Source organism: Peromyscus leucopus, chromosome 1 (assembly GCF_004664715.2).
Source record: "Peromyscus leucopus breed LL Stock chromosome 1, UCI_PerLeu_2.1, whole genome shotgun sequence".
NCBI lineage: Eukaryota > Metazoa > Chordata > Mammalia > Rodentia > Cricetidae > Peromyscus > Peromyscus leucopus.
Genome location: NC_051063.1, coordinates 182,399,446 through 182,417,733, shown reverse-complemented (window position 1 = coordinate 182,417,733; position 18,288 = coordinate 182,399,446). Strand labels below are relative to the sequence as shown.

Below are 18,288 nucleotides of genomic sequence, written 5' to 3'. Positions count from 1 at the left end.
TAAAGCCCGCGGAATCGCCAGTTTTCATTGGCTGAGCCATTCTGCGCTGTCTCTTCTGGGTAATGTAGTTCGGACAACATGCACCCTGGAAACAAGGATATAGCCAAAGAGAGGGAAGCTATAGAAGCTGTATGCAAGGAGTTAAAGGGACTTCTGCAGACACTGTAGTGATTACAGATGCGCCAGTGTTTCCATTTCCCTGATCATCAAGGCCACAGTAAGGCGGATTCCTGGGTCTGAATTGGGTATGCATTCCCAAATTTCCCTTCGCATGAAAATGCTCTGCTTAAAAGCCAATGGTGACAATGTCATATCTGGTGTGTAAAAATGTGAAAACAGTCCAAATTCTGGAAACAAGTCTCCGCGATTCCAAGATGCACTTTTTTTTTTTTTTTTTTTTTTTTTTTTTTTTTTTAGAAAACAGCAAGAGCATTTAATTCTCAAGAGTAAGAGAAATGCAAAGGCACAATGGCAAAATGGCAACCTCAAGAGAAGCTCACAGGCACCTTTTATACATAGCTAAAGGAATTCTAGAAGCAGTTAGGTCATCCTATCTATGATTAGCTTAAGCAAGAGACAACTATGTTAGTACACTTCTAATTGGCTAGGGCTATAGCTTTACCATCTTTGGGCAAGTTTGGTCAAGTTCCAAGGGGGCAGAGGTAGAAGATTTGTCCCTTTGGACATTCGGTCATTTTGGTCATTGCCTTGAGATACTGTAGGGGATGGTCCAGGCTTGGTATGTGCTATCTCCTCTGTCCCTGCTGTCAGGGGCATTGAAGATTGATTGTTCATTGTTTGTGACTCTTTCAGATACTGCTTGCTCAGTCTCAGGAAACTGAAACTGAGGCCTGATCTCTGACAGAAGACTGAGTGTCTGCTTGGCTCTCTCAGTGAATCTACTTCTAGTCCAGAGGTTTGAGGTAGGAACCAAGATGCACTTTCCTTTTCTCCTGCACCCGTATTCCTGTCTTTTCTCATGGGCCTAGGAGCTGTCCATTATGGCAGAGCAAAAAAGACAGATCCATAAGCCAGCACACACACACACACACACACACACACACACACACACACACACACACACACACTCATACACGGTCCCCTGCATCTTTTCCTCTTCCACATTACCACCATCCCACTGTTTCTGAATTCAGAACCATCTCTCCACAGATGGGCAGGATGCTGCCGCTGCTGTGGATAGAAGAAATGCTAAAACTTCATTTTATATTATTCTGTTGCCTTGGACTCCACTATGATTTCTTCAATTCTCCTGACTCTCATCTCTGTATGAAGTAATGATCAACCTCTACAGATTTAAGGAGACTCCAGAAGACAAGAGCTAATGAAATATTCCTGTCATTCTGCAACATCCTGGAACTGGATGGTGAGTGTTGATTCTGGAAAGAGTGGGAATCAACATTGCTACTATGTGATATGGTAGAGAAAGGTCTAACATTTTTGTTCTTCCTGCAATGCTTGTCATATCCAGCCTCCTTTCTGTTAGACCACCGTGTGCTATGAGGAAGAGCTGATAATGAGGTGTGATTGGCATAGTAAAGCATTGGGACAGTGAGTGGGAAGCCTCCCCTTCTTAAATCAAACAGGAGATAAATCATTAAGTTGAGTGTGTTAGCAATAGATCTTTTATCTCAGTACTCAGGAGAGGCAGAAGCCCGAGATCTCTGTGAGGATAGCCTGGTTTACATAGTGAGCCCCAGGCCAGCTAGGGCTATATAGGAAGACCTTGTCTCAAAAACAATAATATTAATAATAATAGATAAATCATTGTCTTGAAACACATTAGAAAAGTAGATTCTAGACTACTCTTCTCATCTGAGCCATAAAGTGGAGCTGGCCACCATGGCATGGACTTTCACAGATGAATCTGATATGAATGTTATAAAATATGGTCATAGCAAAATTCATAGTAAAATCTGCAGGAAATTCAGAATCCAGAGATAAGAGGATATCACCTAGAGAGATTAACACAGACAGTAGGGAAAATGATAAAGACACCAACAGATTGACTATAAAATATCCAGTGAGTCCATCTCTCTCGGGAGTTTTTCAGGTATGTGGGGGAGCACCAACAAGCCTTGGGAGCTGCTCCAGTCCAACTGGCTGAACCTGAAGACTGTCTGCTAACAACAACAACAACAACAAAATCAGTTGCAGGAAACTGGAGAGTTGGTGCACAGGTCAAGAGCACTTGCTGATCTTGCAGAGGACCCCGGTTTGATTCCCAGCACCCACTTGGTAGCCCCTAACTGTCTATTACTCCAGTTCCAGGGGATCCAATGCCCTCTTCTGACCTCTGAGGGCACCAAGGAACCAGACATGTACATGGCTCATATACAATACATATATTCAGGTAAAACACTCAGACACATGAAATGATAAAATAAATGAATCTAAAATAATTTTTTAATACAATGTAAAAACTTCTCAGGAACATTTCATTGAATGTGCCAGCACATTAAAATACAGGAATAGATTTTGAAGGGGGTTTAATGTTGCTACAGGATTAAACAAATGGGCTATATAAACAGGTATGTATGTGTAGTGTAGAATTGTAAGAACACCGTCAGTAGAAATAACACACTACTTACTTTTCATTGTCATTTTCTTCATATAAAATTGTCTCCTTGCTATATTTACATATCTCCTTGAATTTGTGCAATAAATTCCAGGACACAGCCTTAAAAACAAGTTGGGTTGAATACATTCAGTGAGTTTTCTCCATAAGCTTCAGTGTCCTGCTTTTGTGAGGGGGACCCCACAGGTGGTCACAGCATGGAAGTGAACCACGAAAAGGTGCTAATGAAAACTCAATTAGATTGACTGTCCACCTGGGTCAAGACTCAAGGAGTCTGATCTCAGGCTGTGTATTCCCAACAAATTTAAACACTTTAATTTGGAAAAAAAAAAAGTTTTCCCTGGTGCACAAGAAATCGTATTTACATTTGAACTTGACTCACGGTACATGTCATTTCTTCCAAAAAGATGGATTCTATGATAGGCTACCTGTTCTAGTTTAAGGCCCTAAGGAAAGGTCTGGCCTGGGTCTCGGTCATACAGATAGCATAGAGGTCATTTTTGGCTATTAGCCACCTCTGGTCCTGGTTGTGGGAGCTTGGTGGAGCCTCTTTCTATATAGATAACATTAGGGTCATTTAGACTACTAGGTATCTCTAATCCTGCTTGTAGGAGCTTGATATGGCCTGACCCAACAGATAATGCAGATCACCAGGCTATTAGTTTCTCCCAATTCCTAGCTTTCTGGAAAAACAGGTTTTATGTCCTTCCCTTTGAAAGAACAATCCTGGGTGCTTTATATTTTTGGGTTCCCTGGAGATCTGTGGGCACAAAGACCTTTGTACTCCCAACACCCTGGAACTCTTAATCTACCCCTTTACTTTCCTTGCGTGTGTGTTTAACCGTTGTTGTTTTTGGACAAGGTCATATGTAGCCTTGGGTCAACCAAACTTGCAAAGTAGCTAAGGATGACCCTGAACTCCTGGTGCACCTCTTCGGTTTCTTGAGTGTGTGGTCCATCTCTTTGGGGTGGTGTTGATAGAGCTCAAACTCCAAGGTGTGCACATACTAGGCAAGATTTCTACCAGCGGAGTTCTACGTCCAGCCATTCCCAGTGGGTTTTGACATCAACATCATGTTGCCATATTCTTTTTTTTTTTTAATTTTTTATTTTATTTTATTTATTTATTTATTTTTTTGGTTTTTCGAGACAGGGTTTCTCTGTGTAGCTTTGCGCCTTTCCTGGGACTCACTTGGTGTCCATCGAACTCACAGAGACGAGCTCGAGTGCTGAAAAGCGTGCAAGGTATTGCAATATTCTTGAAGTATTTGGTTTATTGATTTATCAGTGAGTTGATGTGTGAGCGGGTGTCCACGTGTTTGCATCTCTGAATTTCCAGCTGAATAATGGGGGACAGAGCAAGGTCTCAGATCCCACAGCACTGGAGCAGCAGAGGTTTACACGAAGCCGAGTTTGTTATGTGTGGGTGTTGGGACTAGAACACCAGTCATCACGGTTGCTAAACAGACATGGAAGTTTATTTTCCTACCTCTGAGGGTACCAGGCCCTGGGGCCATTGATACACACAGCTTCTGCTTCTGATCCCACTGAAGGTTGGGTTCAACATGGAGCAACAAAAGGGAAATGGACAAATGGACTCCATCAAAGCTCGGTGTTTGACATAGAGTCACTCCTCTCAACCAGCTAAATCACACGAGGCCCTCCACATCCTGCCTCCCAAGTATAATCAGGTTTCAGTTACCGCTCTCCATCATCCCGGAGGAGGCCATGTACGCGTACTCCCTCGCAACATGCATGTCTCTCTTGTACTGCACCTCTACTTCCGTCTTGGTATACAAGGTCAGCTCAGGCTACTGTTCAAGTGTTAATCTATACTTGCCAATTTTTCCAATGCAATGGACACTTAACGTGGTCTGAGCATTCCCAATTCGTCACATCCAGGCATTTAAAAAAAACCTTGAATTTATGTATGAGTGCTCTATCTGCATGTATGCCTGCATGCTAGAAGAGGGCATCAGACTCCATTATAGATGGTGGTGAGCTGCCATGTGGTTGCTGGGAATTGAACTCAGGACATCTGGAAAAGCAGCCAGTGCTCTTAACAGCTGATCCATCTCTCCAACCTCCTCCCCCCCCCCCCCCACCCCATATCCAGGCATTTTTTAAAGTTCATCATGGGAACTTTAATACCTCTAAATCTCAGGACAGGAGTTGTGTAGATGGGAAACTCTCTGTATAATTCCTGCTGTTGACTCACTGGCTTTACATTCTGTGATTGCCCTTCCATGGAAATCAGATGGAAGGACAGAGAGAATAGCAAGGAGAGAGTCCCAGGACACTACAGGACCAGAGCTAATTTGTTAAGTGGGAACTGAGGAGTGTGAGTTCCTGAGGCATCCTCCACTTATCTCTTCATGGCTGGTAGGCATCTTTGCATTAAAAAGAATCTATGATAAAACAAGGATAACAATGATGCTGGCATTACCAAAGACCATCCAAGCCCTCCCTCTTATGTGCAGGCTGATATAACTAACCCTCTCACTTCTCAGTGAGGTCTCCTACTGTGTGCTCTTGAACAAGGCAACAAGCTCCTACAGGTTATCCTCTGGAATACAGTGATAAAAATGGCACCCTTACATTAAAAGGAGTATTACTGTGTCAAACTCAGTCCTGTGTGTTATGTACTTGGTTAGTGAATGAAAAAAAATAAAATAAAAAGGTAACGACATGACAGCTCCTAGGTATGCTGGAGAAGAAGTGTTACTGTAGATGTGAGGGAGAGCATAGCCAGAGGCAGAGACAAGAGTGAACACAAGCCTGAGCCTGGCCATGTGAAGAGAAGGGGGAGGGGAGAGGTAGAGGGGAGAGAAGCTGCCCACCAAAAGGAGTGTCCTGGGTCAAGAGACTTGCCACGATCATGGCATGGCCAAATTGGCTACTTATATAGGGGCTAGAGGAGCTGGGGGTAGGAGGAGGGAAGCCCAGCCCAATATCTGGGCTGGAGAGTTCAGGGTAGGGGGCGGGGTATGTCAGCCAGGAGGGTCCTCTGAGAGTTAGAGACTGAGGGAAGCTGAGAGAACCAGGAGGCCAGCTTCCGCTTTGATATGTTAATGGACACCTCAGCTATTTGTCCCAGGTTAGAGACCTAACAGTAAGGTCTCGCTACCTGTACACATAATTGGATTTCTATCAAGAATTTCAGGGCGGGTGGTGGTGACGCTAATCACATCAGGAGCAGAGCAGTATTGTAGTTCGAAGTGGCTACAAGATCAGAAAGGCACAAAGTGAAGAGAAACCTGTCTGAAAAAAAAAAAAAAGAATTTCAATACAAATAATCAGGCAGGTTTGGGAAATGTATGGTTTTATTTTACATACATTTAATTTAGAATGTGATATCTAGCAATTAGATTTTCCTCAAGGTCGGGTGTGGTGGCACATACCTTTAATCTCAGCACCCTTGGAGACAGAATCAGGTAGGTGTCTGTGAGTTGAAGGCCAACTTGGTCTACAAGGGCTCTTGCAAACTCCAAGACAGCCAGGGAGGGCTTCAGAATCAAACATTTCATTAAAAAAAAAAAAAAAAAAATGGAGACAGCATTGCTGATCTGTTGGGAGGCAGCGGGTGGTGTGGGTCTGGGTCGTTGCATGAGGGGTGTGGGACTTATGCAGGGAGTTGGTCGGTCTGGGGGGGGGACTGGCTGCTGGACTGAGTCTACAGGTGACCCAGTCGGGGGCTTGATTTGAGGAGGTGGGAATGGGGGGGGGGGGAGGGGAGGGGGGGAAGGGGGTGAGGGGGAGAACAGGGAATCTGTGCTATTATTAGCTAATGTGTTGTAAAATAAATTAAAAAAAATCTTTAAGTGCTGAATATTTTCAAGCAATTGTTAAGTGCTCATAATAATGTTATTTCCATGCTGTTTTAATCACCCATTTATGTGTGAATCTTGACCAAATACTGTTTCAACAGGTACTCATCATCAGATCAGAGTGAATAAGCACAGAGCCTGAGAAATCAGGCTCTAGACTTCAGCTAACTGGCTGGTGTGTACACCAAGGAGGAAATTCTGCTAGGGTCCTTTCATATGGACAGGGGATCATTCCTCTGCATAAGGCTGAGGAGGTGAGGCACAGATGGGCTACTCGTGCCAAGTGCATGACTGACCTTCCTTTGCTCCACAGGGAGTGTCCATGAAGGCCTGCTGAGCTGAATCTATCCCACCAATAGCCACGTGTCAATCACAATCCAGAATCCTCACAGTCTAGGAATGTCCAGTCCTGCAGCCACCAGTCAGAAGGTACCTACATCAGTTGTTGCACCTAAGAAGAGAGGCAATACTTATGGGTTCCAAAGATTTCAATATTTCATCACACAACCAGTCACTGATCAATCAGTGCGGCAGAACAAGGACTCGGGTTTTATTTCTCCTGACAGCCCTGAGCAGAGGCAAAGGGGGTGGGGTTTTATAAGCACAGAATTCACAAACATTTGTTGCTAAGTTTTTGACCAATCAGGATTTAGAGATCAGGGGCTTCCTTGAATGTCCCATCATTGTCAACTGATAGATATACAATGCAAGCCTTTCACTTCAACCAATCAGATTCATTTGTTCTTTCTGTGGTTAGGAAGGGCCATAATGTTTCTAGAGAACTAAAGATGCATAATGACTATTTCTCAGCTCCCCTAAGGCTTGGGAACCTGAACTTTGTTTTACTCTAAAGGTAAAATGGAGTCTGAAGTCAAAAGGGCAGTACTTAGGCGAAAGTGTTTTTTGTTTGTTTGTTTGTTTTTTTTTTTTTTTGGCCATAGCAGCTTCTTTATTAACCAATGAGAGCTACACATATTCATAGCATACAGAAAGACCATCCCACAGCACTTCCCCTTTTCTGTCCAATCAAAAAGGAGTGTTTTCATTTTAACATAGTAAATTGCATATAACAAGAGTTATCAAGCAAGAATTACAGTTACAATATTTAGTCTATTTGTATTTGTCAAAATTAAAGAAAATACTCTATCATCTATCCTATCTTTGTGAGTCTAAAGTTTCATATCTAATTGATCTTTTATCATAACTAAGGAAAACTATAATTATAACTACCTAGTCTTCAACTTCATCAAAGACCCCAGAAGGATATAATGTTACCCGAGTAAACAGGAAGTGCATTGTAAGCAACACAAAGGTGTTTTTTGCCTGCTCCCTTCACAGTGGAGGAAGTCTTACTCTCCAGTTCTTTCTCTCCTCTCATTTCAATCAAGCCCACTTAAAACGACGACGACAACAACCACAACAAAATCATGTTTTAAAACTTATTTATTTATTTTGGTTTTTTGAGACAGGGTTTCTCTGTGTAGCTTTAGAGCCTGTCCTGGAACTCACTCTGTAGCCCAGGCTGGCCTCGAACTCACAGATATCTGGCTGCCTCTGCCTCCTGAATGCTAGGATTAAAGGCGTGGGCCACCACCACCCGGCTAAAAATTATTTTTTTATTTTATATGTATGAGTGTCTGCTTGCGTGTATGTATTTGTGGCACATGCCTGGAGGCTTTGTGGAGGCCAGAAAAAGGCATCAGATGTCATGAAACTGGAGTGATCAATGCTGTGAGACTCTAGTGGACTTAGCAACTGACTGAACCTGGATCCTTGGAAAGAACAAGTGCAGCTGGGTTTGGGTGTGGTGGTGCACACCTTTAATCCCAGTATTCCAGAGGCACAGGGAAAAAAATGACTAAGCTGGGTGTGGCGGCTGACCTTTTTAATACCAGCACCCTAGAGTTACACACACACACACACACACACACACACACACACACACACACACACATACACACACACACACACACACACCAAACAAAAATTAAGCTCCACATGGTGGGGCTTACCTTTAGCATTATCTCTGAGTTCAAGGCTAATCTGGTCTACAGAGCAAGTTCCAGGACAGTCAGGGAGACCCTGTCTTACACAACAACAACAACAACAACAAAAATAAAATTACTTGCAGAAGGTGCAACACTCTAGCCCATTAGTTCTCAACCTGTGTGTTTGTACCCCTTTTGAGGGTGGAATGACCCTTTCACAGGGGTTGCCTAAGACCTCCGGGCAACACAGATATTTTACAAAGGGTCACAACATTACGAAGGTTGAGAACCATTGGTCTAGCACACACATGTCAAAAATGGGGGGAAGGAGACATGGCTAACGGGGGAAAGCAACTATCTAAATTTAAACAGCTGAATCCACATGGTAGAAGGAGAAAACTGACATTTGCAAAAGGTATTCTGACTTGCACAAGTGCATGGATACAGATACACAAATGAAAAAAAAATTTTTTTGAAGTAAGTAAATGTTCATGATTTTATTGTCTTCATAACAAAACCCGCTTAGAACTGGGTCATTTTGTCCTGGTGCTTGCCACACTGCTTGCAGAAAGTCCCGCGGGTCTTAGGAATGTTCACATGTTTACGGGAGCGATATTGGTACAGAGAGCAAGTACAATCTTTAAAGGACTAAAATTAATAAACAAAACAGGAACCGTGTAAGACTGGATCACAATCAGGGGACATCAGCCCAATGCCCAGGCTCACGCCCCTGACTCCGGCATGCTGTAACATCAGGTACGCCAGGGATCATGTATCACTTCATCCAGAGTTCACAGACCAGCTGACTGGGCTACCCAAAGAGGCACATGAACAAGGGATGGTCCTACCCAAGGTTTAGAACCAGCCACACCATGGCGGTGCAGATTTCAGACTCAGGGAAAAGCACCCCCCTCACGCCCCCTATCCACCCGCACCCCCCCCCCCAGACAGGATTTCTCTATGTAGCCTTGACTGTTTTTTAATTCACTCCTTAGACCAGGCTACCCTCAAACTCAGAGATCCACAGGGATTACAAGCAAGCACCAACACCTCCACCCAGCCTTCCTGCCTTCCTGCACAGGCTCTTCTGGATAACGTAGTTCAGACAGCTGCACCGTGAAGAACAGGGCAGTTACAGAGATGGAAGTTGGAGAGGTCCCCTGTAAGGAGTTAATGGGACTCCTTGCAGACACTGTGGTGGTTACCTGGGAAGCTGCTGCCCGAGTCCCTCTGAAGCGCATCCTCAGTGCCCACAATATGGTGATTTGCAGGGCTGAATCCTGTTAGGCATCCCCAAATTTCCCTTAGCACGGGGATACACAATAGGAAAGTTATTCTTGAGAACATCATATCTGATGTGTCAAAATGAGAAGAGTCTGAATTCTGGAGATCAGTGGTGAAATATTCCAAATAGGTCTTTTCTTTGTCTCTCCACGATAATTCCTTCATTTTATTTGCAAAATGATCTGGCAAATACCATTCATATACAGGCAAAGGCTTAAAAATATGTTAGGTCTCAAACCCAAGACAGATGGCTAACTGAAGTGTCCATTAGCATATCAAAGCTGACACTGGCCGCCAGCTTCTCTCAGCATCCCTTGATCTCAACCTGCTACAGGACCCTCCTGGCTGGCATACTCAGCCCCCGACCCTGAGCTCCCTAGCTCAGGTATTGGGCTGGGCTTTCTTCCTCCCAACTCCTCTGTGTAACTCAGCCATTTTGGTTATGCCAGTCTTTTGGCCAGGCTGCTCCTCTTGGTCAACGGCTACTCTCCCCTCTCCTCACATGGGTAAGGGTCGTGTTCTCTCTGGACTCTCCCAGATGTCTCCGCTTCTGGCTATTCTCTCCCTTTTATCTACAGTAAACCTTCTCCTCTACCATACCTAGGAGCAGTCATATCCTTCATTTTTATTTTTTTATTTTTCATTTAAAATCCATAAGCCAACACTGCCCCTTCTCAGGCATCTTACATAAACATTAAATAAAACAAAACATCGGGGTGTCTCAATGCTCCCTGCCTGGTCTGGAACTGTGACTGGTTGGTTTCTAACCCCAGGGATCCACCTGCCTCTGCCTGCAGTTCTGTAACTTAAGTGGGTCAGCAAGTCCGACCTTGTGGCTCAAGGAAATATTGGCACATCTGTAATTTAAAACAGTCTCCCAACTAGACTGAGTATCTTGCTCCATCTGGGCAGGTGTGTCCACTTCCTGGCGTTTGATCCTATCTGAACTACATTGTCCAGAAGACATTGCTCCGAGCTCAGCCAATGAAAATGAGCGTTTCGGTGACGACAAAACGACGTTGGGCGGGACTTTTGGCTTTGCGTGCAGGAGATTTCTTTGAAACTTTCTGGATCTGTCAGTCTGATTCACAGAAAACTGGTTTCTTCTGCATTGGTCATGACAGGAAAACGGGAGAGTTAGGAGCGTTTGTCCTCTGTCACGGAGACGGATCTGAGGTTTGTGCCGGCCTGTATGACCTGATCCAGGCTTTGAGTAGGAATGGCCATGTCCCAGGGCCCCGCCGGCCAGTGGAGCCCGATGGTGATGGTGGAGGCTGCGGGTGGAGCCTTGTTCCAGGTGAGTGCCTGGTGATCGCCCGCCTACCCCTGAGTTCTAGAGCTTGGAGATCTTGGGTCAGGAGCCAAAGGGGCAGGTCCTGTGTCCCTGACTATAGGATACTGGTGGACGTGGTGGTTCTTATTTCTGACATCTGTGTGCTAGAAAACGACCCCCTCTGACTCACAGCGTCTGGTAGACTGTACTTCCCAAGGCTTGTGGGCGGGCCTGAACTCAATGACAGTAGTAGCCCTGGAGTGCCCCCTGCTGGCATTAGGTGGGGCGGACTCAGTGCGTCTAGGGAACTGACTCTTGTTTGTGGAGACTCCAGGGAAGATTTGAACATCGGAGAGATTCGATCTATTCCGTTTTCCAAGCGTCCCTGGGGAATATCGGGCTGAGGTCGGATAATGTGGATGGAGACAGAGACCTATGAATCCATGAGTAAATCCTGTGGACTTATGCACGGGTTGGAGTGTGGGTCATGGAGGTGGTGAGACTCCTCAGATCTTTGATAGATTTCTGATATTTTCTTCTATCTATCTATCTATCTATCTATCTATCTATCTATCTATCTATCTATCTATTTCTATGTAGTCATGGCTGTCCTAGAACTCTCTCTACATACCAGGCAACCCTCAAAATATATACCTTTATCTCCTGAGTGATAGGATTAAAGGAGTGGCCCCCTACTCAGGTTCTCTTTCATAGTTTTTAAAGATGTACTTTCTTTCTTTTCCTTTTAATTTTTGTTTTATTTTATTTTTATCTTGGCTGGAACTTGAGTTCACAGAGATCTGCCTTCTTCTGTGTTCTCCTTTGGGGTAGGGCTGCCAACTGAACTCTGGTAGCCTGTAAAAGGAGATAGTGCCCTAAACAGCGGAGCCATCTCTCCTGACCTTCCAACGAATATTAAAAACTCAGCCATCAGGACTTGCTGCTGAGCTGAGTGTAGTTGTGAAGCAAAATTGGATAAAGTAAAAAAAAAAAATTGGCCCCGTTGGGGAGTGTTTGTGACAGGCAAGAGTAAAATATAACTGAAAGCACTTTACAGTTAGTTGAAGACATTCAGTATTTGAGTAAAGTCTGTTAGTTATCACCCCCCCCCCACACACACAGCCCCATTGAGACTCATCATGTGACGCTAACTGACCTTTGTGGTCTATGGTGGCCTCCTCACACACAGAAGTCTGCCTGTTTCTGCTTTCCAAGTGTTGCATAAAGGTCTGCACCATCACACCTGGCTAATACCAAAGTCTCAATTGAATGTGTGTAGATAAAACCATACATTTTGAAAACATGAGTTTGTGAAACTCTTCACAGAAGGCTTTAGTCATGTGCACAGGAATAGCCTGTACCAAGTACTTGATACAGGTTTGATACTATGATTCTCTTTGTAGAGTAGAATTTTGTGTTGGTTGGAATGAGAATGACTCCCCTAGACTCAATATTTGAATGCTGGTCACCAGGGAATGGAACTGTTTGAGAAAGATGAAGGATTGGGGAGTGTGGTACTGTGGGAGGAAGTCTGTGACTGGGAGCAGACTCTGAGGTTTCAGAAGCCCACACAGGACCAGGGTGTCTCTGTCTCTGCCTGCTGCAAGTGGGTCAGGATGTAAAGTTCTGGGGGATCTAAAGTTCTCGGAGACTGCTGCCAGTGTCACGGCTTTCGGCTTCCCACCGTGATGGTCACACACTAACAATGTGAAACTGTAAGCCAGCCCCAGTTAAATGACTTCTTTTGTAAGAGTTGCCTGGGTCATGGTGTCTTGTCACAGCAATAGAACAGTAAATAAGACAGACTGCCTTTTTTTTTTTAAGTATTTATTTATTTTTATTTTGTGTCCATTGGTGCTTTGCCTTCGTGTACATCTGTGTGAGGGTGTCAGATCTTGGAGTCAGAGACAGTTGTGAGCTGCCTTGTGGGTGCTGGGAATTGAACCTGGGTCCTCTGGAAGATTAGCCAGTGCTCTCAACCTCTGAGCCATCTCACCAGCCTTAGGCTGTCATCCTCAGAGAACACATTGAGGAGATTGATTCCTTGTCCGAGGTCACGCAGTAAGAGACACTATTAAGAGCTGGAGCCCATGGGGGCAGTTGGGTGTACCTGACTACAGGTATGTGAGGAGACTTGGATGGACCTTTGGGATACCAACACCTCATTTGTTACTCACAGCATTGTTTTTCTACAGGTTTCCCATTATTCAGTGAAACCGGCCAACCAGGAAGAGGTAAGTGGAGGGTGCTCAGGAAACACACTCCTCAGTTTTCACATAAGAGACCTCTGTGATTGCGGTGTCCTGGGACTCTTTGCTTGGGATTCTCTCCTTCCGTTGGATTTCCTGACAGGTGCTCAAAATGTAAGGTCCCCATGTCCACAGCAGAGAATACATGGCCAGGTTTCCATTTATGGCAACCATTGGCTTAAGTTTCCAAGGTCTTAAAGTTCCAGTGATGAGCATTAGAGGATGCCTGGAAGTGAGATGGTTGGGAATGCAGAGGAATCCTTAGGTGTGCTGAGGTCCGCTGGATTTAGTGGAAGGCAGTAGCTGAGGGCTGGGCTTGCATACTGAGTTGGAAATGGAAGTTCAGTGGGGAGACTGATGTGTGCGCAGTGAGAGTATGTATGGATGGCTTCCTGACCTTCCTGCCTGGACACAGTGGATACCAGTGACCCAAATATGGTCTGTGTGAGGCAGGTGATTGGGAGGAGCCCATGTGAATTCTCTGATAGAAAGGAGGGCCTTTCCATGGCATCCTTCAAGCTTGGATCGACTCCAGCTGTGGTGGTTTCAATGACCATGCCCCCCATAGGCTCATAGACTTGAACACTTGTTCCCCGTTGGTGGAAGAGTCTGGGGAGGACTAAGGTGTGGCCTTGCTGGAGGAGGTGTGTCACTGGGGTGGGCTTATAGGTTTCAAAAGTCCATGCCATTCCCAGTTAACTCTCTCTGGTGCCTGGTTCAGGATGTAAGCTCTCAGCTGCTGCTCCAGTGCCATGATGCCTGCTGCCATGAGGGTCACGGACTCACTCTCTGAGTGTGAGCCCCCAATGAACTCTTTGTTCTATAAGTTGCCTTGGTCATGGTGTCTCTTCCCAGTAATAGAAAAGTGACTAAGACACCCCCTGTCCACCTGCTTGTTGACTAAGACACCCCCTGTCCACCTGCCCGTTCTTGCTGAGTGCTGACCAGAGCACTGGGTGGGCCCTTGAGGCCAGACTGGATGTCCTAGCTTCAGAGCCTGGTACCCTCTGAGGTAGGAAGCTAAGTGAGAATGGCTGTCTTGAGGATGGAAAGAGTCCCTGACAAGGAGACTTCACATAAACTCCACTTTCCCCTTTGTGGCAGGGTTGTGTGTCCTTTGAGGATGTGGCTGTGTACTTCTCCTGGGAGGAATGGAAACTGCTTGATGACTCGCAAAGGCTCCTGTACCAGACTGTGATGACCGAGATCTTCGCACTCATGTCCTCGCTGGGTAAGGACTGCTCCCATCCAGTCAGAGCATGTCTGTGATGTCTGTGTAGTCTTGTATTCTTTTTCTTTCTGTCTTTCTTTCTGTCTTTCTTTCTGTCTTTCTTTCTTTCTTTCTTTCTTTCTTTCTTTCTTTCTTTCTTTCTTTCTTTCTTTCTTTCCTTCCTTCCTTTCTTTCTTCCTTTCTTTCCTCCCTCCCTCCTTCCTTCCTTTCTTCCCTCCCTCCTTCCTTCCTTTCCTCCCTCCCTCCTTCCTTCCTTTCCTCCTTCCCTCCCTTCTTTCTTACTTTTTTTCTTTTTTTCCAAAGGTTTCTCTGTGTAGCCCTGGCTGTTCTGGAACTCACTTTGTAGACCAGGCTGGCCTCGAACTCACAGAGATCTGCCTGCCTCTGCCTCCTGAGTGCTGGGATTAAAGGCGAGAGCCACCACCACCTGGCTGGCTTGTCTTTTTCCTAAGGAGCAGTTTATCCTTCTCAAATTTGACCTGTGTACACTGAATCTTTCTTCCACTGTCCTGGAGTATAAAGTACAGGTTAAAAACAGACCTTGTTTCACAACAGCCTTGTTTCTCACAGTTGCAGCAAAAGTTCACAGGAATCAGTCTAGGGTTAGGATATTTTTTGGGGGTTGGGGATGATTTGAGTCATGCTCTGCCTGTAGAGTCCTGGCTGTGCTGGTCTCACTATGGAGACCTGGCTGTCCTCTAACTCACCAAGATCTTGCTCTGGTTCCCGAGTGTTGTGATTAATGGCTTGCACAACCATGCGCTGCCTGGGGTTACCAGTATTGACACTGATGGCTCCTCTGTGACCTGGTGACACTGTAAAAGCTTGGCATCTTTGGTACTTGGGTATTTCTTGGTAACATGCCTTATGTCTGCATGTGGCAGGAACTGTGGCACTCGTGAGCTCATTATTGGTTTTTTATTATGTAAGACACTCTTGCCAGGATTATTCTCATTAGGCTTCTTTCCCATCGAATGTGTGGGTTCATCACTCAGTCCTAATACAGAACTCTCACTTCTTGTATCATTTTACTTTAGGACTTATGCCTTCCGGGATCCATGGCGTCACTCAGCTGGAGTCTTGGGGAGAGCCCTCTGTGCCTGCATTGAGATTCCTGACTCCAGGTATGAGATAGGTACTCGGAAGGTGGTGGTATCTGATGTGTGTGTAGCTATTATATCCGAACCAGGACTGTCCCCCATGTATCATTCTCGAATGTTTGGCCCGTTGCTTTGCCGTACTGGGAAACTCAGGCTTTCCTTGGTGGTGTTAGTGTGCTTTATACCTGGGGCAGTCCTTGAATGCAGGTTCCTCAGTCACCATGTCCTATGGGCCTAGACAGCCTTCTGCACTGTGTCCTGCATCTCCAGCAGCTGAGGCTTGTAGAAAGCTATTGCTGAGGACAGTGTTATGGTTCACAGTGCTTCTCCCAGTGATTCACTCCATGCTGTGTTCTTACTGTCTCTAGGGTCCTTAGATCCTATGATATTGACAAATTCAGCATGATAATGTGTCCTTACCACCCTGAACTAGTTCCCTTGTTCTGTAAGAAGTCTCAGAACACTGTTAGTAATGTGTGCTGTCTGTCTGTCACTTGACAGTCTCCATGCCATTCATCAGTATTTGTCTCTGGTCAGGTTGTTGGATCAAAGTGGAGAGTGAAACGCCCCGCTTTGAGCAGAGTCTTTCCACGGAAGGAGATCTTAGTTCATCCATGCTCCAACAGCAAATGCTGAGCTGTGCTGAGACACCCTTGCCAAGTGCAGACAATGTGGGGATCATCCAGACTTCCTCAGGTCTTCTCGGGGATCAGGTGACTTATGCTGTTGGCGAGGCACCCAAGAACACTGAGAGTGGAGAGACCATTCACACTGAGAAGAAGACCTGCATATGCAGTGACTGTGGCAAAGTCTTTACTAGCACATCTCACCTTAATCGGCACCGGATGATACACACCGGAGAAAAGCCTTTTCAGTGCAGCGAATGTGGGATGTCCTTCAGCCAAAAAGCCTTTCTCATTAAGCATTTCAGAATTCACACTGGAGAAAAACCTTTCAGGTGCAGGGAATGCGGCAAAGCCTTCAAGCATAATATCTCCCTCGTTTCTCATCTGCGAGTTCACACAGGAGAAACACCCTTTACGTGCAGTGAATGTGGGAAATCGTATATGACCAGATCGAACCTTACACGTCATTATCAAGTTCATACCGATGAAAAGCCTTACAATTGCAGCGAGTGTGGAAAAGCCTTTAAGGAAAAATCCAGCCTTGTGTATCACGCCCGAGTGCACACTCGAGAAAGGCCTTTTCAGTGCAGCGAATGTGGGAAATCCTTCAGCCAAAAAGCCTTTCTCATTAAGCATTTCAGAATGCACACCGGAGAAAAGCCTTTCAGGTGCAGTGAATGCGGCAAAGCCTTCAAGCATAACTGCTTTCTTGTTGCTCATCGGCGAGTGCACACAGGAGAAACACCATTTACCTGCAGTGAATGTGGGAAATCCTACATGAACAGGTCAAGCCTTTTGCATCATTATCGAATTCATACTGGAGAAAAGCCTTAGAGGTGCAGTGGATGAGGAAAACCATTTAAGAAAAAACAAACAAACAAAACAAACAAAAAAAAAACAACCCAGCCTTGTTTATCATGTCTAGAGTGCACACTGGGGAAAAGGCCTTCTGAATGTCATGAATCTGGGAAGTGTTTAAAAAAAAAAAAAAAAACAAAAAACACTTCTCACCTCATGAAAGATCAATAAGTTCACAACAGAGGAAATGATTTTGAAGTGTAATGAGTGTAGGAGATTCTTTACTGTGAGGTGTGGCCTCATTAAACATCAGAGATTTCACACTGCAGCAAAGCATTGTGAGCGCAAGGAATGTGGGTAAGTGTTTTGCTACAGAACCTGACTTTCTAGACTCTAGAAGATTCACACTGGGTAGAATATATGTATTGAGTGCAGTGAATGGGGAAAATCATTTTCATGGGCTACTGTATGCACTCAAGAGAACGTTCACTGGACAAAAGTCAAGAATGTTTCAGATGTGAGGAGCCTTCACCAGCACCTCCATCCTGTTGAACCAGAGAGGCCACGGTGCTGGAATGCATCATGAACCCACTGACTCTGGGAAAGCCTTTGAGCAAATGTCTGCCTATAATAGTAATATCCTAATATCTGCACAACCCAGATGGGTTTGTGAATGCAGAAAATGTAGAGAAAAGCTCCATCCATTGGCAACCTTGTTCAGGATTGGGAGTGAACCAGATTTTGAACAGAAGTCCTGAGAGTGGCCTTTCATTGAAAGTTACTCATCAAGAACATTGGGACTAGATGAAGATTATTGCCATCTTCCTATTCCCTCCAAATTAATACTTTCTGGGGAACTTAGGCAGCCTGTTTTCCTGACTGTACCACTGAGGAGTGGAGTTTCCATGGTACTGAGTTTGAATGGGGGAAAGAGTGGCCTCCATTAATAAGACATGATTTTATTGTTTTTTTTTTTTTAATGAACGTTGTAGTTCCTGGAATACATGATTGTTTGCTGTATAGTCTTCATGATTGTTGTGTTTCTAACTGTTCCCAGTTTTGTAGGGGACCAGGTCCATGTAGCACTTTATGCTGTCATGTAGGAGTCCAGTTCATATGTTTTAGGTGTTTGCTGTCTTTACATGTGTGAGTATTTTGGCCGGGATGTGATGGCACAGACCTTTCATCCCAGCACTCAGGAGGCAGAGACAGCCAGATCTCTGTGAGTTCAGGTTCAGCCTGGTCTACATAGTGAGTTTTTGTTTTAAAGATTTATTTACATTTGTGGGTTTGTATTGTGTGCACCACATGTATGT

At 45.0% G+C, this 18,288-nt stretch overlaps 1 protein-coding gene across 2 annotated transcripts; it reads left to right on the top strand.

Moving 5' to 3' along the window:
• The first annotated feature begins 10,710 nt into the window (after nt 1-10,710).
• On the top strand, nt 10,711-17,997 carry LOC114684469 (zinc finger protein 419-like). Of its 2 annotated transcripts, none has more exons than XM_028859061.2 (5): nt 10,711-10,992; nt 13,164-13,202; nt 14,322-14,448; nt 15,486-15,572; nt 16,086-17,997. In XM_028859061.2, the coding sequence occupies exons 1-5, from the start codon at nt 10,915-10,917 to the stop codon at nt 17,006-17,008; spliced, it is 1,254 nt and encodes a 417-aa protein (XP_028714894.1). In that variant the 5' UTR covers nt 10,711-10,914; the 3' UTR covers nt 17,009-17,997. The 2 variants fall into 2 exon arrangements, with proteins under 2 accessions (XP_028714894.1, XP_037058000.1); XM_037202105.1 differs by having other exon boundaries at nt 10,724-10,992; nt 16,050-17,997.
• The last annotated feature ends 291 nt before the right edge of the window (nt 17,998-18,288 follow it).